We start from the raw sequence: 26,538 nt of genomic DNA on the forward strand, positions 1-26,538 counted from the left end.
ACACCCACAAATGCACTTGTACCTTACACCTGTACCTTACACCTGTACCTTGCACCTGTACCTTACACCTGCAACTTACACTGTACCTTACACCTGTACCTCACGCCTGTACCTTGCACCTGTACCTTGCACCTGTACCTTGCACCTGTACCTTACACCTGTACCTCACGCCTGTACCTCACGTCTGTACCTTGCACCTGTATTTTACACCTGTACATTACACCTAACATCTGTAGCTACACCTGCGCCAGTTCCTACACCTGTAGCTACACCTGCACCAGTTCCTACACCTGCAGCTACACCTGCGCCAGTTCCTACACCAGTAGCTACACCTGCACCAGTTCCTACACCTGCAGCTACACCTGCGCCAGTTCCTACACCTGCACCAGTTCCTACACCTGCAGCTACACCTGCGCCAGTTCCTACACCTGCAGCTACACCTGCACCAGTTCCTACACCTGCGCCAGTTCCTACACCTGTAGCTACACCTGCACCAGTTCCTACACCTGTAGCTACACCTGCACCAGTTCCTACACCTGTAGCTACACCTGCACCAGTTCCTACACCTGCGCTTTAACCAATTTCCTGAACAACAGAAATAACGCAAAAAACAACACATCATAATTCCTGCAATAAATTGGACTATATAAATGATAACGAGTGCTATTTCTGGCACATAATTCTATTCAAACTCTCATATAAGATTGACGGGGGCTGTTGAAACTAACTCACCGATCAAATTACTGCTGTTTGATGTTTTGTAACTGAACAAGGGCAAACAAGGCGTGATATAAGTAAACAATTCACAAGCCGCGACACAAAGAGTAAACAAGAGGATTAAGAGGATTTAACAGAAACATATATAAATTGACCGTTTACACTAAAAGAGAGGGATTAGTCAATATAAAATTGCACAAAACTACGCTGGTCTCCATGCAGGAGGTCGTGGTCTCCATGTTGGAGGTCGTGGCCTCCATGTTGGAGGTCGTGGCCTCCATGCTGGGGTCGTGGTCTCCATGCTGGGGTCGTGGCATCCATGTTGGAGGTCGTGGCCTCCATGTTGGAGGTCGTGGCCTCCATGATGGGGTCGTGGTCTCCATGCAGGAGGTCGTGACCTCCACACAGAGGTCATCACCTCCACACAAAGGTCACCCTCCACACAGAGGTCATCACCTCCACACAAAGGTCACCCTCCACACAGAGGTCATCACCTCCATACAGAGGTCATCACCTCCACACAAAGGTCACCCTCCACACAGAGGTCACCCTCCACACAGAGGTCATCACCTCCACACAAAGGTCACCCTCCACACAGAGGTCATCACCTCCTCACAGAGGTCATCACCTCCACACAAAGGTCACCCTCCACACAGAGGTCATCACCTCCACACAAAGGTCACCCTCCACACAGAGGTCACCCTCTACACAGAGGTCATCACCTCCACACAGAGGTCACCCTCCACACAGAGGTCATCACCTCCACACAAAGGTCACCCTCCACACAGAGGTCATCACCTCCACACAAAGGTCACCCTCCACACAGAGGTCATCACCTCCACACAAAGGTCACCCTCCACACAGAGGTCATCACCTCCACACAAAGGTCACCCTCCACACAGAGGTCATCACCTCCACACAAAGGTCACCCTCCACACAGAGGTCATCACCTCCACACAAAGGTCACCCTCCACACAGAGGTCATCACCTCCACACAAAGGTCACCCTCCACACAGAGGTCACCCTCCACACAGAGGTCATCACCTCCACACAAAGGTCACCCTCCACACAGAGGTCATCACCTCCACACAGAGGTCACCCTCCACACAGAGATCATCACCTCCACACAAAGGTCACCCTCCACACAGAGGTCATCACCTCCACACAAAGGTCACCCTCCACACAGAGGTCATCACCTCCACACAAAGGTCACCCTCCACACAGAGGTCACCCTCCACACAGAGGTCATCACCTCCACACAGAGGTCACCCTCCACACAGAGGTCATCACCTCCACACAGAGGTCACCCTCCACACAGAGGTCATCACCTCCACACAAAGGTCACCCTCCACACAGAGGTCATCACCTCCACACAAAGGTCACCCTCCACACAGAGGTCACCCTCCACACAGAGGTCATCACCTCCACACAAAGGTCACCCTCCACACAGAGGTCATCACCTCCACACAGAGGTCACCCTCCACACAGAGGTCATCACCTCCACACAAAGGTCACCCTCCACACAGAGGTCATCACCTCCACACAAAGGTCACCCTCCACACAGAGGTCATCACCTCCACACAAAGGTCACCCTCCACACAGAGGTCACCCTCCACACAGAGGTCATCACCTCCACACAGAGGTCACCCTCCACACAGAGGTCATCACCTCCACACAGAGGTCACCCTCCACACAGAGGTCATCACCTCCACACAAAGGTCACCCTCCACACAGAGGTCATCACCTCCACACAAAGGTCACCCTCCACACAGAGGTCATCACCTCTACCCTGAAAAACTCCCTGGAGGTTAAAAAATTCCTAGAGGCTGAAAGTTCACGTACGTTAATTGGCTCTTAATAACGCGCACGATGCGACCACTGTAAGTGACGTGGGAGTTTTGGGTGGGAGTAATTACCTGGTCCAACCTGGCATCCCCTCCCACTTACCCCTCCCACGTAGCCCTCCCACTTACCCCTCCCACGTAGCCCTCCCACTTACCCCTCCCACGTAGCCCTCCCACTTACCCCTCCCACTTAACCGGCCCTAATTGATGCTGCCTCTTTTTTGTCCGCTCCTGTAATTACTTTCTGGATTAGGTAGTGCCATGATCTGCCACAGGTGTCATTTATGACGTCATCATCTCCCACCTGATGAACGTATGCCGTCCAGAGACAGCATTACCATGATACATGACACAGCACCACCATGATACATGACACAGCACCACCATGATACATGACACAGCACCACCATGATACATGACACAGCACCACCATGATACATGACACAGCACCACCATGATACATGACACAGCACCACCATGATACATGACACAGCACCACCATGATACATGACACAGCACCACCATGATACATGACACAGCACCACCATGATACATGACACAGCACCACCATGATACATGACACAGCACCACCATGATACATGACACAGCACCACCATGATACATGACACAGCATTACCATGATACATGACACAGCACCACCATGATACATGACACAGCACTACCATGATACATGACACAGCACCACCATGATACATGACACAGCATTACCATGATACATGACACAGCACCACCATGATACATGACACAGCATCACCATGATACATGACACAGCACCACCATGATACATGACACAGCACTACCATGATACATGACACAGCACCACCATGATACATGACACAGCATTACCATGATACATGACACAGCACCACCATGATACATGACACAGCATTACCATGATACATGACACAGCACCACCATGATACATGACACAGCATTACCATGATACATGACACAGCACCACCATGATACATGACACAGCATTACCATGATACATGACACACCACCACCATGATACATGACACAGCACCACCATGATACATGACACAGCATTACCATGATACATGACACAGCACCACCATGATACATGACACACCACCACCATGACACATGACACACCACCACCATGACACATGACACACCACCATGACACACCACCTCCATGACACACCACCACCATGATACATGACACAGCACCACCATGATACATGACACAGCACCACCATGATACATGACACACCACCTCCATGACACATGACACACCACCACCATGACACATGACACACCACCACCATGACACATGACACATGACACACCACCATGACACATGACACAGCACCACCATGACACATGACACACCACCACCATGATACATGACACAGCACCACCATGATACATGACACAGCACCACCATGATACATGACACAGCACCACCATGATACATGACACACCACCACCATGACACATGACACACCACCACCATGACACATGACACACCACCATGACACACCACCTCCATGACACATGACACACCACCACCATGACACATGACACACCACCACCATGATACATGACACAGCACCACCATGATACATGACACAGCACCACCATGATACATGACACAGCACCACCATGATACATGACACAGCACCACCATGATACATGACACAGCACCACCATGATACATGACACAGCACCACCATGATACATGACACAGCACCACCATGATACATGACACAGCACCACCATGATACATGACACAGCACCATGACACATGACACAGCACCACCATGATACATGACACAGCACCACCATGATACATGACACAGCATCACCATGAGATATGACACACCACCACCATGATACATGACACACCACCACCATGACACATGACACACCACCACCATGACACACCACCTCCATGACACATGACACACCACCACCATGACACATGACACACCACCACCATGACACATGACACATGACACACCACCATGACACATGACACACCACCACCATGACACATGACACACCACCATGACACACCACCTCCATGACACATGACACACCACCACCATGACACATGACACACCACCACCATGACACATGACACACCACCACCATGACACATGACACACCACCACCATGACACATGACACACCACCATGACACACCACCTCCATGACACATGACACACCACCACCATGACACATGACACACCACCACCATGACACATGACACACCACCACCATGACACATGACACACCACCTCCATGACACATGACACGCCACCATGACACACCACCTCCATGACACATGACACACCACCATGACACATGACACACCACCACCACCATGACACATGATACACCACCATGACACATGACACACCACCACCACCATGACACACCACCTCCATGACACATGACACACCACCATGACACATGACACACCACCACCACCATGACACATGACACACCACCATGACACATGACACACCACCACCATGACACATGACACACCACCACCATGACACATGACACACCACCACCATGACACATGACACACCACCACCATGACACATGACACACCACCACCATGACACATGACACACCACCTCCATGACACATGACACACCACCATGACACATGACACACCACCTCCATGACACATGACACACCACCATGACACATGACACACCACCACCATGACACACCACCACCACCATGACACATGACACACCACCATGACACATGACACACCACCACCATGACACATGACACACCACCATGACACATGACACACCACCACCATGACACATGACACACCACCTCCATGACACATGACACACCACCATGACACATGACACACCACCTCCATGACACATGACACACCACCATGACACATGACACACCACCACCATGACACATGACACAGCACCACCATGACACACCACCACCATGACACATGACACACCACCACCATGACACATGACACACCACCATGACACATGACACACCACCATGACACATGACACACCACCACCATGACACACCACCACCACCATGACACATGACACACCACCATGACACATGACACACCACCACCATGACACATGACACAGCACCACCATGACACACCACCACCATGACACACCACCACCACCATGACACATGACACACCACCATGACACATGACACACCACCATGACACATGACACCATAACCATGCAGGAACGTACGCACAACAAAACAATACAGCAACTCTACATGAAAAAAATGAAATACAAGAATTTATATAAAATACAAAAAACTTAAAAATTCAATTGAAATAAAAATGCTAAAGCACAAAAATGTATATTGAAATAAAACATGCAAAAATACGTAAAGCCAATTCATGCATTCAGTACATGTGAAGATAATTGCCATTGTCGGGGACAGGAAGCATATATATATATATATATATATATATATATATATATATATATATATATATATATATATATATATATATATATATATATATTAAAACCTAGAAGGAGTATAATATATATATATATATATATATATATATATATATATATATATATATATATATATATATATATATATATATATATATATATATACACACATATGTATATATATATACATATATAGTGTGTATATATGTGTGTGTATATATATATATATATATATATATATATATATATATATATATATATATATATATATATATATACATACATATATATATATATATATATATATATATATATATATATATATACACATTTCAGGCTTTTATATCGAGGTCCCCCCCCCCAAGGTCAAACTACTGACCTTCCCCAAAATGCAACCCCACAACAGTTGTTTAACTCCCGGGTACTTATTTTCCGCTGGGTGAACAGAGGCATTAGGAGAAAATAAACGTCCCCAACTCTTTCTGTTATGGCCAGGGTTCGAACTCGATATCATTGATTGCGAATCGGGAACGCAGACCGATAACAACCTAGGAGAGACCTATGTTTGAGTGTGCTGCCCCGGCATGGAACCCCCTATTGTAAAAATAAATCGATTTTTTTTTCGAAAAATCGAAAAAAAGTCATGCACAAAAAATTTCCATTTTCCTAAGATCAGTGAATAATGGTGTATATAAGAAAAAAATCAAATTATTCATCTTGGTGTAGCTAGCGGGTAGTGCCACAAATCGTCTTCGGGGTCAGAATGTGACCCTGGCAAGCTGTTTCCCAAGAAATTCTGACGACGTCGACCAACCTATGTCCGTCCCGAAAGCAAGACCCGTCCCCCTGCAAAGTTGCATGAGGCTGCGCCCTTCTCTCGCCTCGCAGCCTTCTCACATCAGCCAAACCAATCACGTTCACACGTGTAATATTTCTATTAATTCCATCTATCAGAATTTCAGAGAATTCTCTCCAATTTTTAATTTCAATATCTCTTACCTCAATATCTCTTATCTCAATATCAATCTCTTACAAGCCATTAATATTGCCTGTTCCACCTATCTCCCTATTACACTTCCAGCATTCAAAATAGCATCTTGTTATCGGACAAATTGGACACAATTTTCTAGTCAGCTCTCTATTAACTCCAATGGTTCCTGCCAAAGTTGTCTTGTCTGTTTATTAATATCTTTCTCCTTCAGTTTTCGTGACACACCCTTATGTGTCAACTGGGTGTATCCCTTTTTCTTGCCGCTTCTCCCGCCCATTCTCCTTCGCGGTCAACATCACACATCAACACACCATTGCTAACCAAACATTCTTTGTATACCTCCCACGTGACACCAAGAATAACTCATGCTTCAACATCCCGGTTAATTCTCAATTAGGACTCATGAGCCACAATTTATCAAGCTGCTACTTATAAGGGAGTACCACCTCTGGCTGGAAGAAGGGGACCCCTTAGCCTCGGAGAAAAGCACACACAACGCATTAGACGGGATGTTTAGGTTCCCTCCAAACAGCTTCTATGTTATTTTCTACCTACCACCCTCTTCTATGTATATATATATGGTACAATGGATTGGGTAAACACAAATTTTAGTAAATAAATTATACATTCTTGCAAAATCTGTAACATGGTGAGAGCTTGTGGCCAACCAAAGCGGCTCCACTCTCACTCCCTCCAGTGTGGAGCCCCACACCAACTCTGGCGTCTACTGCATCACTCTCCCAACAGTAATACCAGTATATCAAAAACTTTTCACCTTCATCTCTATGGCAGGAATATTCACACATCTGGCCGGGGCCGCTCCAGGAAGCTTGTTGTTGTTTAAGATTCGCTACCCCGAACAAAAAGTTCCAAGTAGCACGGGCTATGGTGAGCCCGCCTCGAAGCGTGATGTGCTTCTCCCCGGGAGGGAAGGGAATGGCAAAGATTGAATCTCTTTGAATTGTGGCGGAGGGGCAGTTCTCTCTGGATGGAAGATGTTGCTAAATTTTAAGCAATTTTCCCGAACGGTGATGACTGAAAAGCAGGAATGATCTCTTTCTAGACCCGGGGCCAGATTCACGAAGCAGTTACGCAAGTACTTACGAACGTGTACATCTTTCCTCAATCTTTGACGGCTTTGGTTACATTTATTAAACAGTTTACAAGCATGAAAACTTGCCAATCAACTGTTGTTATTGTTATAAACAGCCTCCTGGTGCTTCGGAGCTCATTAACTGTTTAATAATTGTAAACAAAGCCGCCAAAGATTGAGAAAAGATGTACAGGCTCGTAAGTACCTGCGTAACTGCTTCGTGAATCTGGTCCCCCAGGAGTCGAGTCATCTCTTGATGCTGGAGTGAGCAGCGTAGATTGTTATCCTGCAGATGATGTATCGCACAATACAATTAAACGACTGTATTAATCACTGCGACTGTATTCTCTTGCCTGGTCGTTAAAGTCATGCCTATGTAGAACCATGCTAATCCCCCACACACCTATGCCAACTCCACAATACCAAAACAATATATTTATAATATAATAATATAATATATATATAAAATATATATATAAAATATATATATATAATATATTTATATTATATATAAAATATAATATAATAATATTTGAAAATAACAATTATTAAATTAATGTTGTTTTTCGGTGCCAATCCTAATAGATTAACTAGATTAACCATACAGTATACCATTAACCCGTTTAGAATACATAATATGATAATAGAATGGTTTATATCACATAATAACATAAAATAATATAAATGATAAGGAGAAAGCGCTAATCCAGAACGACTATACGACTCAGGGACAGGGCGGAGGGAAGGAGCCTAACCATCGGGGATCGAGCCCTGATCTGCAAGCAGCGAGTCCGCCACTCTACCAACCAGCATTAGCGTGGATTTAAGAGATTTTTAATGTTTCATATTGACATTAAATGTAAGAAAATTAAGAATACAATAACTATGCTACTTTCTGATTACATTTTGTGTGTGGATAGGCAGGCAGGAGGGTTACTGTGAGTGGATAGGCAGGCAGGAGGGTTACTGTGAGTGGATAGGCAGGCAGGAGGGTTACTGTGAGTGGATAGGCAGGCAGGAGGGTACACTCAGTAGACAGAATATTGAAGTTCTTACAAGACAGGATCAAGTATACCATTTAGGGTTTACAGCTCATGCTCGGTGATCTGAAAAATTGGTTCACAGAGAATTATATCAACAATATACAAATGAAATATTTTCCTTTGTAAATATGTAAGTAAATATGATATTTATATTGTATATAGTTTAATAAAGAAAAATAAACTGTACCAAAAGGCTCGAGTACCTTCTAGATGTTACCGCTACCAGGCTTAGGCTCGGCTACAAGTACCTCTGGGAGTATGTAACATCTGCTGATGTAGATCTGACTAAATGTAAACTCTGTCAGCAGAACTATTCGCATACTTTGCGTCATTATATCATGGAATGTGAACAAAATCGCCCAATTTAGAGATAACACTATCAGTGGTGTCCAAGAAATGTGTAAGTACTTCATTCATAATGATGTGCTGCCAGGAATCTTGGCGAAGTATCCCAAATTTGCTTACTGTGGGGGAATACAGTTTAAAAGAGACACTTCCAGGGGTGTACCCTCCAGGGGTGTTACCTCCAGGGGTGTTCCCTCCAGGGGTGTTCCCTCCAGGGGTGTTCCCTCCAGGGGTGTTCCCTCCAGGGGTGTTCCCTCCAGGGGTGTTCCCTCCAGGGGTGTTACCTCCAGGGGTGTACCCTCCAGGGGTGTTACCTCCAGGGGTGTTCCCTCCAGGGGTGTTCCCTCCAGGGGTGTTCCCTCCAGGGGTGTTCCCTCCAGGGGTGTTCCCTACAGGGGTGTTCCCTACAGGGGTGTTCCCTCCAGGGGTGTACCCTCCAGGGGTGTTCCCTACAGGGGTGTACCCTCCAGGGGTGTTCCCTACAGGGGTGTTCCCTCCAGGGGTGTTCCCTCCAGGGGTGTTCCCTCCAGGGGTGTTCCCTACAGGGGTGTTCCCTCCAGGGGTGTTCCCTACAGGGGTGTTCCCTCCAGGGGTGTTCCCTACAGGGGTGTTCCCTACAGGGGTGTTCCCTCCAGGGGTGTACCCTCCAGGGGTGTTCCCTACAGGGGTGTACCCTCCAGGGGTGTTCCCTACAGGGGTGTTCCCTCCAGGGGTGTTCCCTCCAGGGGTGTTCCCTCCAGGGGTGTTCCCTCCAGGGGTGTTCCCTCCAGGGGTGTTCCCTACAGGGGTGTTCCCTCCAGGGGTGTTCCCTCCAGGGGTGTTCCCTACAGGGGTGTTCCCTCCAGGGGTGTTCCCTACAGGGGTGTTCCCTACAGGGGTGTTCCCTCCAGGGGTGTACCCTCCAGGGGTGTACCCTCCAGGGGTGTTCCCTACAGGGGTGTACCCTCCAGGGGTGTTCCCTCCAGGGGTGTTCCCTACAGGGGTGTTCCCTACAGGGGTGTTCCCTCCAGGGGTGTACCCTCCAGGGGTGTACCCTCCAGGGGTGTTCCCTACAGGGGTGTACCCTCCAGGGGTGTTCCCTACAGGGGTGTTCCCTCCAGGGGTGTACCCTCCAGGGGTGTTACCTCCAGGGGTGTACCCTCCAGGGGTGTTCCCTCCAGGGGTGTTCCCTCCAGGGGTGTTCCCTCCAGGGGTGTTCCCTACAGGGGTGTACCCTCCAGGGGTGTACCCTCCAGGGGTGTTCCCTACAGGGGTGTTCCCTACAGGGGTGTACCCTCCAGGGGTGTTACCTCCAGGGGTGTACCCTCCAGGGGTGTTCCCTCCAGGGGTTATTAAGGCGTCAGCGAGAATTCCCTCTATGATTTAGGTCAGGAATAAGACGGCTGGCGGTCTATGCATCACCCGGGGGAATTGCTCGCTGTCTCTCGCATCTCCTTCATTCTGAATTTACATTTCTAATGCTTTTTCAAATCTATTCATGAAGGCTAAAGTCAATTTTCGGACTCAATTTACGTCATAATAAAAAAAAAGTTCAAAAAGACACCTGTAGGAGTAAATATGTTGACGGTAAATTTGATCTACAAAGAACTTTCTAGCAGTAAATAGGTACCAGGGAGTTAGACAGCTGCTGCGAGCTGCTTCTCGGGGGGGGGGGAAGGAGGCCTGGTCGAGGACCGGGCCGAGGGGACACTAAGCCCCGAAGTCATCTCAAGATAACCTCTTGGACCAGCGCATCCTTCAACCATCCTTCAACTGTTACCTAGCCGTATAACAGGTACCTGGGGTGTTAGTCAGCTGTCACGGGCTGCTTCCTGGGGGTGGAGGCCTGGTCGAGGACCGGGCCGCGGGGACACTAAAGCCACGAAATCATCTCAAGATAATCTCAAGATAAGAAACCACTCCACCAGCCTAGGAAGAAACCTGTGCTCCCCCCTAACTGGTCTAACCCCACCATCCCCCCTCCACCACCCCACACACGCACACATACACACACACGCACACACACACACACGTACGGGAAGTCAACAAGGGAACTACGCTGCAAGAAGAGGCTGTGGAAGCCACCTCCGTCTACAAATTTAAGGCTAGATTCGACAAAAAATTCGAACGTGAGAATTATTCAATTATAACGCAACATGGAGAACAAAGCTAGTAGAGGCGCGGGCATGAAGAACAAGACCTCAATTCCCTGTAGACTCCGAGTGGTAAATACCGATACTTAAGCAGACGAGGAGGCACAATAACGTGGCTGAAATATGTTGACCAAACCACACACTAGAAAGTGAAGGGACGACGACGTTTCGGTCCGTCCTGGACCATTCTCACAATCGACTTGAGAATGGTCCAAGATGGACCGAAACGTCGTCGTCCCTTCACTTTCTAGTGTATGGTTTGGTCAACCGAAACTTAAGTACACAATACCACACGCATGCGCACTAACGCCCTACACGTTCACGCACCCTTACGATCACGAACTCCACAACATTTACGAAACCAGGGAACCACTGATCGTTAGTTTTGAGTCTAAAATTGGATTCCTGCTAAGCTTCCTGCGACTGGCTCCTTCTCAGTTATTCGAGGATAACGTCTGTGTAAATCGGCTGTTTGAAGTAATAAGCTTCGAAGGAGAATGTCTATCTGAGCGAGGATGGCGGGGGAAACCCTGGAAACTAGTCTCATTAAACTTTACAGTATTGACGATCATTTTATCGGCAGTGTCATTGGGGGTTTTAGTCGCCCCATTGCCCCCCGTGAAGGGGGGCACGGCTCAATGCCCCTCCAGGAAGTCAGTGAATGTGAAATGTTACGTTCCGAGGCTATATAGATTATAGCACCAGTTTGTAAATAATGAATTAAGATATTGCTGTTCAAGATGTATGTTTAGATGAGCATTGTGGGGGGAAACGTTTTGGTTATGTTCACGAGAGACGAGCAGGTGTGGGCAGGGAGAGAAAGATAGGTGGGGGGGGGGGGGGGAAGGGCATGTGTTCAGGGTTGGAAGAGACAGGGCAAGGGTACATGTGTGGGCAGGGAGGGAGGTGTAGAGAGTCCCTCTGTGTGGGCAATTATTCAACCAGTTTTCAACAACATTATGCATCTGTTCATCTTAACAGATGTTTAGACTAAGCCTTCATTCTCCTCTTAACTTAAAATAACCAAAAAGGCAAACATTATAAGACTGAATAAAGTTACACAACACCGAAGAAAAATGTATTATTAATAAATGTATTTTTACTGAAATTACGACGTACATTGTGAGGTTTGTGTGTGTAAATCACGAAGAAATTAACACGTGATTCACATCCTTCTGAAGATTTATTATTAAATACGAAAATACGTAGGTAATTTCCTGTTTTAATCCTTCCTTCCTTCGTATTCTAACATTGTCACTATGAGGGTTTAAATATCTACTAATTAAAGGTTTAATATGAGGTTTAAATATCTACTAATTAAAGCTTTAATATGAGGTTTAAATATTTAATGATACTAATTATATATATATATATATATATATATATATATATATATATATATATATATATATATATATATATATATATATATATATATATATATATATATATTACACTCACTCGTGTTCCCAACGACAAGAAACTGTCATACTCACTCTCACTTAGTATTTAAAGGTCATGTGCAATAAGCCATTTTTTTTTTGAAGACACAATAATATAGTTCTTGTTATTTAACACTTTACAGTAGATTTAGTGTAGAGAAAACTATAGTTTTGGAACTGCAATACCTTTCCTGGCGTCATTTTCCAAGTTGGTTTAGCTGTACAAATGTGCAGATGTACCTAAATGTGTTCATGAAATTTGTTTTATTTCCTGCATCCGTAAGATTTTGTGTTGGGTTGGGTCAGGTGAATGTTTCTCTCAATCACTAATGGTAGTTCTCAATCACTAATGGTAGTACTCAATCACTATTGGTAGTTTTCAATCACTAATGGTAGTACTCAATCACTAATGGTAGTTTTCAATCACTAATGGTAGTTTTCAATCACTAATGGTAGTTTTCAATCACTAATGGTAGTTTTCAATCACTAATGGTAGTTTTCAATCACTAATGGTAGTTTTCAATCACTAATGGTAGTTTTCAATCACTAATGGTAGTTTTCAATCACTAATGGTAGTTTTCAATCACTAATGGTAGTTTTCAATCACTAATGGTAGTTTTCAATCACTAATGGTAGTTCTCAATCACTAATGGTAGTTCTCAATCACTAATGGTAGTTTTATAAACCACACGACGTCATTTCCACTTTAAATATCTTAATGGGTATCAAATAAATCCCACATGTTTGACTATATATATATCAATTAAAGCCTATTGCACTAAACATTTTTATATCTTCTTACAATATATTTTTATTCTTCCTTACAATGTACCTGTAAACATTGTTTTGTTAATTTTGCTAGAAATTACCTTCTTAAAATTATATGTTAGATTAAGGCTCTTCTTGAAACGCTATGCGTACTAGTGGCTTCACAAGAATGTAAAACTTACAAGCCTCTATACTCTCATGAACCCAATGTACCTTCCTGTATATAAATAAGTGAAAGTAGTATGCAGCGATGTGCGCGTCAACAGATGCCACGTGTCTCTGTCTTGCAATAGTTGGGTGACAAGCCAGGGAATGATGATGTTCTGACCTCAAACAATCCGTGAAGGTGGAGTCAGCTGAAAAGTATTACGTCAAGCGGGTCGCGTTGCCTCTCTCCCCAACGAAAATTTATTATTTCGTATTTACTTGCTTTGCAATATTTCGTTTCATCAGATAGAAATATAATCACATGATATATTGTGTAAATGGTCACGTATGACTGTCAATGGTAGAAAAAAAAAAAAAAAAAAAAAAAAAAAAAAAAAAAAAAAAAAAAAAAAAAAAAAAAAAAAAAAAAAATGGTTTAGATATTTATGTTTTGGTACGTATGGGAGCCGGTCGGCCGAGCGGACAGCACACTGGACTTGTGATCCTGTAGTCCTGGGTTCGATCCCAGGCGCCGGCGAGAAACAATGGGCAGAGTTTCTTTCACCCTATACCCCTGTTACCTAGCAGTAAAATAGGTACCTGGGTGTTAGTCAGCTGTCACGGGCTGCTTCCTGGGGGGGAGGCCTGGTCGAAGACCGGGCCGCGGGGACACTAAAGCCCCGAAATCATCTCAAGATAACCTCAAGATAACGTAAGTCCGCCTGGGCGCGCCCTGACACTAGGCTACGAAGCAACAGAAATATATCACCGGGCCACATTCTCATCTTGTTATCCCACGTATAATCTCCTCGTTAATTTGATTTTTATTCTCCTTTTACGTCTATTATAACCTAGCTAAAATACTTCTTAAAATTATATTTGTGCTACCAATTAAGGGCAATTGTAAATGGCAAGTTTTCAATTCATGTTAAACACAAGCTTTTATGTTAATGACTGTGGCCTAATCAGACTGGAACCAGCGTATAAGATTCACCTTTTCAAAACTTACGCCATTCACTTGAGAAATGTAGAATATATAATTATTGGACAACATATGCAACAAAAACCAAGTTTCATATTTCTTTACGCACCAGATATCATGGCAAGTCAACTGTTGGAGCAGGTATCAGTCCTATACGATAGCTATCCATCGCTATATATACATAAAGATTCATCTGCATTAATCAATAAACACCCAATAAAGTATAATGATCAAATCAGTTGAAAGAAATTGAAGTTTTTATCACACGCCTCATGAGTACTCATATTCTAGCGGTGTCTATTGAGGGAGTATAGTGCTTAAATCCTGTTTTGTTTCAGGTAAGCTTATCTTGAGGTTATCTTGAGGTTATCTTGAGATGATTTCGGGGCTTTAGTGTCCCCGCGGCCCGGTCCTCGACCAGGCCTCCACCCCCAGGAAGCAGCCCGTGACAGCTGACTAACACTCAGATACCCATTTTACTGCTAGGTAACAGGGGCATAGGGTGAAAGAAACTCAGCCCATTGTTTCTCGCCGGCGCCTGGGATCGAACCCAGAACCACAGGATCACAAGTCCAGTGTGCTGTCCGCTCGGCCGACCGGCTCCCAGTAAGGTCGGGAACGGGAGACCCCACGATAGTCTGTTAGGGGTTATAAGGCCCTGTTATTATCGGTAATTAGTGCACCAACCGACATTGTGTCAGGCGCAGCGGAAAACATTTTCAAACGATAAAAAACAAGTCCCAAATAACTATCAATTCCGTGCTGGTCGGCTCCAGTGGTTAATCCTGGCTGTTACTCCTTGGCAAGTCCTGCCCGGGCGGCTCTGAGGCCCCAGCGGCCACTGGCAGATAAATTATTTGGTGTTATTAACCAGTGTTATCTCGAGGCTGCAGCAGGTGTATGTTGAGTGGCAACGTTGCAGCGCCGCCACCTGGGAGGACGTGCAACACACCTCAACCACTCACACCTTGAGCACCAGCAAGATGGAGCCTGGTGAAGGGGCAGCGAAGGAACCCTAAAGAGGAAAGAGAAGGTGGAAGAATAGGAGAGTGTAGGAAAGGAGAAGAAACAGTATGAGAACCATAAGAAAATGGGAGAAACCGAGGAAATTACGAAATGACGCAGAGTTCATAGAACAGGAAGAAAGAGTTGGACTGAAAGGTAAGGAAAAAAATGCGTAAAATTGAAGAGTAACGAACACACACAAATCACAGTAGCGTGATATATCAAATGAAACCTTAATCGACTGTAGCTTAGTCGATTAACGCAGCGTCTGGGATGCTGTCGGACGTAGGTTCGAATCCTCGTCACGGCCCTTGTGGATTTGTTCAAGAGTAACGAAGTCCTAAAAGCAATATTTTTGTCATATGTAACCACACGTTAAGAGGAGCTGTGAGTGCACGAAACGGTCAAGAGTGACAGGCAGGACAGTGTGAGTGGATACCGAGAGTCAGAAGAAGGAGAGAGAGAGAGAGAGAGATGAGGGGGGATGAGTGAAGGTTGTCTGGGAACCGGTTGAGGATGAGTGACATGGAATGAGGTATGTCAGTCAGGAATGGGAGCTGAGAGGAGAGTGTGACGGTCTCTGATTATTGTTCCTGCAGTTGACGCTGTAAACAGAATTTATTGTTTCGCTGCGAGAGAGAGAGAGAGAGAGAGAGAGAGAGAGAGAGAGAGAGAGAGAGAGAGAGAGAGAGAGAGAGAGAGAGAGAGAGAGAGAGAGAGAGAGAGAGAGAGAGAGAGAGAGAGAGAGAGAGAGGGAGAGAGAGAGAGACGATGGCCCCACAGTACACCCGCCTCTCGTGGTTCTGAAGTCATGATATACACTAACGTCTTCACTGGGAGGAAGCATATTTGACCCTAACGTAAGATGAAAGTACCTATGCCAGTACACGGATCCTTCCACATTAAATTATCACATCATTTTCAACAGCCGTTGGATATCTTTAGCCAACATTTCTTTGTTCAGGCTGTTCTACACAGCGTTCGTCAACTCGTTATCTAAATCCCTGCAAATGCAACAGATAGCAACTGTGTTGGTTTACAGGCTTAATACCTTCAGCTAACTCTACAACAATAATACAATCGTCTTTAAACACTTGTTTAAGGTATTTACACGTGTCATATGGAAATGTGTAAACAACATAACAGCTGCGGATACATGTCTAAACCCCACCAGGGCCGTGGATAGCCACCCTCATGGTTATATCTTGAGATGATTTCGGGACTTTTTAAGTGTCCCCGCGGCCCGGTCCTCGACCAGGCCTCCACCCCCAGGAAGCAGCCCGTGACAGCTGACTAACACCCAGGTACCTATTTTACTGCTAGGTAACAGGGGCATAGGGTGAAAGAAACTCTGCCCATTGTTTCTCGCCGGCGCCTGGGATCGAACCCAGGACCACAGGATCACAAGTCCAGCGTGCTGTCCGCTCGACCGACCGGCGATGGTGGTTATATTCATGAGGTAATTATACCGGCGTATCTATCCTGGTCTGATATTGTCCTCTCTCTCTCTCGCGCGTGGTTTTCCCTTCATTTAATTAACCTTCAAACAGCAACCTATTCTGAGGTTAATTGGGAATTTCATAATCCAATCTTGCTGGTGGCGGGAAATGAGTCTATCAAAACAGGAGAGCAGTAAACAGCAGAGAAGCGTGAGGCGCTTAGTAATCACCTCATTGTGATCCACTCACTCGAAGGTCTTAACACCACACACAGACCAGCAGCGTGTTGGACAAACACCACACACACAGACCAGCAGCGTGTTGGACAAACACCACACACACAGACCAGCAGCGTGTTGGACAAACACCACACACAGACCAGCAGAGTGTTGGACAAACACCACACACACAGACCAGCAGCGTGTTGGACAAACACCACACACAGACCAGCAGCGTGTTGGACAAACACCACACACAGACCAGCAGCGTGTTGGACAAACACCACACACAGACCAGCAGCGTGTTGGACAAACACCACACACAGACCAGCAGCGTGTTGGACAAACACCACACACAGACCAGCAGCGTGTTGGACAAACACCACACACAGACCAGCAGCGTGCAGGACAAACACCACACACACAGACCAGCAGCGTGCAGGACAAACACCACACACACAGACCAGCAGCGTGCAGGACAAACACCACACACACAGACCAGCAGCGTGTTGGACAAACACCACACACAGACCAGCCAGCGTGCAGAACAAACACCACACCACAGAGCACTGTTCCCACACACAGACAGGCACAGAAAATCTCAGATGATTGGCCTTGTACATTTTGCCTCTTCACAACGTGAATGTTGGCCAGGCACGTGAATGTTACCCGTGCCACGTGAGGCCAGGCACGTGAATGTTACCCGTGCCACGTGAGGCCAGGCACGTGAACGATACCCGTGCCCAGAGAGAATGGGCTTGCAAGGATCATTCAGGTGTGAGAGGCCGATGAAAAAAACGCCCAAAACCCTTTAGGATTTTTTGAATGCGTCGCCTTTTCTCTTTTTCAGTCACAGAAAATAATAATAGGCTACGCTATTGTAAAAAAAATATTGCAAAGTAATGCCGAACTGTGGGAAGGGGAGAGAGAGAGAGAGAGAGAGAGAGAGAGAGAGAGAGAGAGAGAGAGAGAGAGAGAGAGAGAGAGAGAGAGAGAGAGATAGTAGTAATAGAGTAGAGAGTATTATGTAGTAGACATAGAGGCAAAATAAACTGGTTAGAAAGGCGGGGTCCAAGAGCTAAGAGCTCGACTCTGCAGATACAAACAGCAAACACAGACAAGAGCCCACCCCCAGTGGGAGCCTTGAGTGTGTGTGTTGGGTGTTTACAAGAACAATGAGAATTCCCAAAACATGTTTGCTTGGCCCCGGCTTCTCGGTAAGGCTCCCGATGCTGTCTGCCAAGAAAAAACAATTCCCATAAATGTGGAAAGATGGGGAAAGAAGGAATTCCAAATAGGCTTCAATACCAAGCTTCACTATTTTGTCTCTAATTCTAATTCCCATCTTTTAAAACATTTCTAAACTATTTTGTAAATTGGATCTTCTATCATATAATGGAAATAATATTTGGCCCTTCCTTATTTATTTTATTTTTCTTGACGTCTGTTGACAAATTTCATATTTGCTTTACTCAATTTTCTCATCAAGAAATGCGGTCTTAAAATGGGTAATGGGTCAGCCTCTTGACCTGCCGCAACGTACAAAATACAAAGTAGTAACCTAACTAGAAAAGCACACACCCAAGCAACCCACCTAACCAAACCAACCGATGTATGAAAAACGTGGGTATTTGTGAGACGCTACTTCTCGTAGAACGTTATAATTGGTCCGTTGGAAGGGAGGGAATTATCAGGGAAAGCGCCGTTTGTTATTATTGTTAACATCTTTATTGACAAAATTAATTACAATTTTGCCTAATCTGAGGATTTTGATAGTCTTATTAAATTGAGGTTAATGCTAGTATTCACTGTCACGCAGGACAGAGGGTCATACATAAGACAATAGGTCTAAACTGTAGGCTGAAGTACATATATATCACGGTTACAATCAATGTTTTAATGTGTGGATATGTGAAAACAACTTTCTATTGTGCACTGCCACACAAGGGCAGGGATGGGTTCATAAGTGATACAGCTTAGAATATAAATAAAAATTGTTCTTCATTCTTTAAAATGGACAAGCAAATTTTGGGTAAATTGTTAGGATGTCGTCCAGAACACCTGAGTCAATAAAATAGTTACACAGTTGGTGGTACAATAGGCCAGGAGGTCTAAATTCCTTTACGGTTTCACATTCATCAATATAGTGTTCTAGTGAATGCATTAAAGGTTTATCACAGAGTTTACAATCTGAATATTCTGGTAGTGGCTCAGCCTCACTAACCTGCCAGATGTGTCTATAGCCATGGCGAATTCGCGCAATTACTACATCACATTGCCTGGTCCGATTACTGTGCTGACCATACAAATACCTATTATTACAGAACTTGTCATAACTTTTAATACTGCAGCTTTCAGGTCTCTGTGCATTTCTTAGCCGTTTGTTGTTATAGAATCAGCTACTCGGAACAAGTTCCAAGTAGCACGGGCTATGGTGAGCCCGTAGTGGACTTACCTGGCACAGGAGCCGGGCTCTGTGTGTGTGTGTGTGTGTGTGTGTGTGTGTGTGTGTGTGTGTGTGTGTGTGTGTGTGTGTGTGTGTGCAAAGCGCTAAACCATTACGACTATATAGCACCGGGAAGGGGTCAGAATAAGGGTTTGGGATGGGACGGGGGAAAGGAATGGTGCCCAACCACTTGTGGACCATCGGGGATTGAACGCCGAAATGTACGAAGTGAGACCGTCGCTCTACCGTCCAGCCCAAATGGTTGGTCAGTTGGGAACATTACATACAAAATAAGACGTACTAGTGAAGAGGACGGGTTAGTTCCTCTGATGGACGTGGTCGAATTTTGCCTGCTATAAATTACTCAGCGTTTCATTGGCTCCACTACCCACTTGAGTGGGTCAGGTTACCCAGCTTCCCACTACCCACTTGAGTGGGTAGTGGGTAGTCTGTATCAGTGATATTTTCCAGAACTAACCTGTGTTAAGTGATATTAAGCTGGAAGAAATGACTACCTCTGAAACATCACGTTACTGTTCGCTGTCCAGTGTTATAGACAGGAGCTGCCTCGTATGGGCCAATAGGCCTTCTGCAGTTACCTTGTTCTTATGTTCTTATGTCTTAACTTTCTATTATTTACGTCATACCGTATTCAACAGCACGAAGACGTGGACCCAACAGCACGAAGACGTGGACCCAACAGCACGAAGACGTGGACCCAACAGCACGAAGACGTGGACCCAACAGCACGAAGACGTGGACCCAACAGCACGAAGACGTGGACCCAACAGCACGAAGACGTGGACCCAACAGCACGAAGACGTGGACCCAACAGCACGAAGACGTGGACCCAACAGCACGAAGACGTGGACCCAACAGCACGAAGACGTGGACCCAACAGCACGAAGACGTGGACCCAACAGCACAAGAATGTAGCCCAAAGAGCAGAGTGCGAAGGACCAAACAGTAGAGACAACGCCTCAGCATCAGGTGGAAGAAGACCCAAGAAGCGGCCGGGCCCGAGGAACTAATGACCAGCAGACCGGGACACCTGAAGCAGCAGTAACTTACCGACGGGGAACCGGACCCGGCAAGATGTCCGGAAGGGACGTGCTCTCGCCCCAACTCCCGTGGATTCTACCGGTGCAGTTCTAATAGTATTACTGCAGAATGGACATAAATTCTCCTAAAGCACGCACACCAGGATGGCCAAGTCAATCCCCCCTTGCATCATTAATCTTTCTTACCATGATATATCGGGTCCACTGACGATACACTTTCTCAAGAGTCTTAGAATGTGTGGCGATTTGAGTGAAGTTTGAACCTTTGACTTAACACTTAGAATTTGATTTAAGTTTTCAAATGGACGAAAAGCATTAGAATGACGATCTTGTTTGTTTCCTCGTCTTGGAGACTTCGATGGTCTAAGAGAATAAAATGGTATTACCAACGTTATTGTGGTTTGTTTGTTAACTCACAGAAAAGAAATAAGAAATTCTAACCTGTCCATTTATATATCAAGAAACTGTCAAAGGGTAATAGATACACTACACCACACCCAGTGGCACCACACCCAGTGGCACCACACCCAGTAGCTCCACACCTAGTGGCACCACACCCAGTGGCACCACACCTAGTGGCTCCACACCTAGTGGCACCACACCCAGTAGCTCCACACCTAGTGGCACCACACCCAGTGGCACCACACCTAGTGGCACCACACCCAGTGGCACCACACCCAGTAGCTCCACACCTAGTGGCACCACACCCAGTGGCACCACACCTAGTGGCTCCACACCCAGTAGCTCCACACCTAGTGGCACCACACCCAGTGACTCCACACCACACTGACAACACCACATCCATTTGAGAATGCTGGGAGATGAGGAACGTGGGAGGGGACAGTGGGAGCAGAGGGTAGCTAAGCTTAGGGATGATGAGAGAGTAGTGGAAAAGGAAGATGTGTAAGGGTGAGTAAGTGACGACATGTGGATGGGATGATATGTAGGGAAACTCCATCTATATATGCAACTGATGTTTTCCCAATAATGTAAACAATAACGTTATAGACTAATAACACAGCGTAAAACAAGGAAAGAACTAGATATCTCGTCGTTAGTCTTGGGAAACAAACGACTTCGTTCAAGTAAGTTTATTGAAACAAGAAAAAATACATCTCAAAGGGATAGAGTAGCTTAGGCTGTTTCTACCCCCTTAAAGACTTCGTGTTTACCAGTGAAACTGCTAGCAGACGGACACAACGGCACCGCTCCTGTGCCAGGTAAGTCCACTACGGGCTCACCATAGCCCGTGCTACTTGCCCCGCTCCTGTGCCAGGTAAGTCCACTACCGGCTCACCATAGCCCGTGCTACTTGCCCCGCTCATGTGCCAGGTAAGTCCACTACGGGCTCACCATAGCCCGTGCTACTTGCCCCGCTCATGTGCCAGGTAAGTCCACTACGGGCTCACCATAGCCCGTGCTACTTGCCCCGCTCAAGTGCCAGGTAAGTCCACTACGGGCTCACCATAGCCCGTGCTACTTGCCCCGCTCCTGTGCCAGGTAAGTCCACTACGGGCTCACCATAGCCCGTGCTACTGAATCTTCCGAGTAGCTGAATCTATAACAACAACTGCTAGCAGACGACCTGTCACAATTACCCATTCAGGGAGCACTTGAATAGGCGCACCCAGGCACGGCGAACCAAAGCAGCTTCCGTTACTGACAAGAGAAACAAGATACGTTTTTTGCTAATGAGAAACATGGCCAAACATTATCTTCCGTCTAGTGTTAAAGAGAGCAACCGTTTGGCGAGGGCTGTGCCACCGCTGGCTTCCACCTGCAGCTGGGGACAGCAGCTGGGGACAGCAGCTGGGGACAGCAGCTGGGGACAGCAGCTGGGGACAGCAGCTGGGCACGGCAGCTGGGGACAGCAGCTGGGGACAGCAGCTGGGCACGGCAGCTGCTGGACGTCTACACAACACTTTACATCTGCTGCACCACTTTAAACAATGTCTTGAAAAATCTAAATAGCAGACGATTCGAGGAGTAAACACGTAAGCGCGCGCGCACGCACAGTTGAGAGGCGGGACCTAAGAGCCAATGCTCAACCCCCCCCCCCCCCCGCAAGCGCAACTAGCTGAGTACAACTAGGCGAGTCCACACACACACACAGCAAGATATCAAAAAGCTACAAGATGACCTGGACAAACTGAAGGAATGGTCCAACAAGTGGTTATTTGAGTTCTAACCGAAGCAAGTGCAAAGTAATATTTGTAAAGTTTTAACCTCGCAAAGTAATAGGAGACCAAATGGGAGATGAAATCTTTCAATAATCAAGTAGATGAAAAGATCTGAGGATCAAACCAAACATGTCACCTGAAGCACACGTCAAAAGGATATCATCAGTAGCATATACCAGGTTGTCCAGCATAAGAAATGTCTTTTAGAAATTTGTGTAAGGAATCATTTAGAATCTTATATACCACATATGTAAGACAAATCCTGAAGTATGCAGCTCCAGCGTAGAGTCCATAACTAGTCAAGCACAAGACGAAGTTAAGACAAAGGTTCAGAGGTATGCCAACAGACTAGTCCCAGAACTGAGACGTATGAGTTACCAGGAAAAGCTACACAAATTAAACATCACGTCGCTGGAAGAATGAGGTGGTGGTGGAGACATGACTACCACATACAAAATTCTCAGGGGAATTGACAGGAAAGATAGTAACATTGTTTAGCACTGGTGATACTCGCACAATAAAAAACAGGAGCAAACTAAATACCCAAATGAGTTACAGAGACTTTACAACTATTTGTTTCTGTACTCACCTAGTAGTGCTTGCGGGGGTTGAGCTCTAACTATTTGGTCCCGCCTCTCAACTGTCAATCAACTAATGTACAGGTTCCTGAGCCTACTGTTCTCTATCATATCTACACTTAAAGCTGTTAACACTGTGTTAGAGTTAAGCAGTAGCATGAATTAAGAAGCGAGGTGGTGGAGCAGACTTCATACACAATTTCAAATGTAGATATGATAGAGCCTAATAGACTCAAGACCCTGTACACCAGTCGATTGCATCTTGAGAAGGGAGACCAAAGAACCGGAGCTCAACCCCCGCAAGCACAACTAGGTGAGTACACACGCTCACGATATGAGGGGGGGGGGGATGTGACAATGAGCGGGTACAAGGGTCGTACTGGGACCCATCGTCTCCCTAATATATGTCAACGACTTACCACAATAAGAATATATAAATAAAGTGCAGAAAGCCTATTGTCCCATGCGAGGCAGCTTCATTTTATATCCAACTAAAATTGTTCATATTATTTATATTATTGAGAGAGAGAGAGAGAGAGAGAGAGAGAGAGAGAGAGAGAGAGAGAGAGAGAGAGAGAGAGAGAGAGAGAGAGAGAGAGAGAGAGAGAGAGAGAGAGAGAGAGAGAGAGAGAATAGGGGGGTACCTACCACCTCTGGTGCAATTGTGGGGACCCATAGCCTCGAAGAAGAAAATAAAAAGTATTCAGAGAAGATCTTGTGGGTTCTCACTGAACACTTTAATCTTTTCTTCTACCCCCCTCCCCATTATTTTTTATTCATTTTATTTGACTTTATTTTATTACATTGCTACAGTTCAGAGAGAACACACACACACACACACACACATATATAACAATCAGTGTTCGAAGACCTCGTCCAGCTCTTCGGAGGTTGGGTGCTTGCCCAAAATACAGCACGCATTTCCCCCCTGGACCACGTATATATATATTTTATATGCGAACAAGCCTGAATGGTCCCCAGGACTATATGCAACTGAATATATATATATGTAATATATACGGATTACATATGTATATATGTAATCCGACACATGTGAAAATAGGCTGAGATAGAGTTGGTTTGGTCAGGAGATGCTCCCCATATTACCAACAGAGCCTCGGGAGGAAGGCTTTCCACTTCATCCATTTTTAACAAGGAAGGACCGGGGCTCTCCACTTCCCACACGCGGCCCGGCACTTTAGTCACGGTGTCTGCCACTCCACGAGCGAGTCACTCGGCCCTTTGTGGCAGACTCGGCACTCAATGGTACAAATGGAACTCAACGGAAAAGAGAGTGTTTCATGAGAAGCTGTGTTGAATGTGTATACATGTTGAGGAGGTCGTGTGACTGATGCAAGTTGCTTGTGTGTATATACTCAGTATGCATGCTGAAATAGATGTATATTGTGATGTATATTGCATGTGTGCTCACCTAATTGTGCTTGCGGGGGTTGAGCTTCGGCTCTTTGGTTCCGCCTCTCAACCGTCAATCAACTGGTAATTATGTGTAGTTACGGGATGAGAGCTACGCTCGTGGTGTCCCGTCTTCCCAGCACTCTTTGTCATATAACGCTTTGAAACTACTGACAGGATTAGGCCTCCGCCACCTTCTCACTTAACTTGTTTCAACCGTCTACCACTCTGCGAAAGTGAATTTTCGTATATTTCTTCGATAGCCTTGTTTAGCTAACTTAAATCTAGGACCTCTTCTTGAAGTTCCAGGTCTCGGGAATTGTTCCTTATTGTTTTTGTCGGTTTCCATTACTATTTTGTATGTGGTAATCATATCACCTCATTTTCTTCTATCTTCTAGTTTTGGCATATTTAATGCCTCTTTACCACTCCCAGTAGCTCTTGTCTTTCATTTCCGGAAGCAATTTATTTGCATGTCTTTACACATTTTTCCAGTTTGTTGATATACTTCTCGAGATAAGGGCACCATACAACCTCTTCAATATTCCAACTCCGGTCTCACAAAGGTTGTGAACTACTTCTTCAGTATTTCACCATGTATATATAAGCAATTCCCAAATTGGAAAGTGTACCATAAGCTCCTCACAATGATCTTTATGTGGACCTCAGGTAACCATGTTCTAGATCTCTTTCGTTATCAGAATTGATAACCATGTTCTAGATCTCTTTCGTTATCAGAATTGATAACCATGTTCTAGATCTCTTTCGGTATCAGAATTTAGTATAGCTTTTTCATCACAACTTGTAGGTTGTGTGTGATCCATTTTTTTCCTATTCCACATTCCGTAACATGGCATGTTGAACAAATCCACAAGGGCCTATCATATGATGCATCACGCTGCAGGCGATGAGTCACAATAACGTGGCTGAAGTATGTTGACCAGATCACACACTAGAAGGTGAAGGGACGACGACGTTTCGGTCCGTCCTGGACCATTCTCAAGTCGATTGTCCAGTTTGTTGATGTACTTGAGAATGATCCAGAACGGACCGAAACGTCGTCGTCCCTTCACCTTCTAAGTGTGTGGTCTGGTCAACATGCATCACGCTATTGTGATTCCTCTGTAATGACATTTGTTCACATTAAATTTAATTTGGCAAGTGGTGCTCCTTACACTTATTTTGGCCAGGTCTTCTTGAAGGGCATGACAAT

General features: G+C 45.6%; 1 protein-coding gene across 1 annotated transcript in view; it reads left to right on the top strand.

The window, feature by feature from the left end:
* The first annotated feature begins 933 nt into the window (after positions 1-933).
* LOC138359488 (mucin-7-like) overlaps positions 934-26,538 on the top strand; it is a 40,351-nt gene continuing 14,746 nt past the window's right edge. The window contains exons 1-2 of the mRNA XM_069318780.1: positions 934-1,489; positions 20,753-21,042. Coding sequence (XP_069174881.1) covers positions 934-1,489; positions 20,753-21,042 — 846 coding nt within the window. The remainder of the gene's footprint in view (positions 1,490-20,752; positions 21,043-26,538) is intronic.

Source organism: Procambarus clarkii, chromosome 8 (assembly GCF_040958095.1).
Source record: "Procambarus clarkii isolate CNS0578487 chromosome 8, FALCON_Pclarkii_2.0, whole genome shotgun sequence".
In the NCBI taxonomy this organism is placed as follows: Eukaryota; Metazoa; Arthropoda; class Malacostraca; order Decapoda; family Cambaridae; genus Procambarus; species Procambarus clarkii.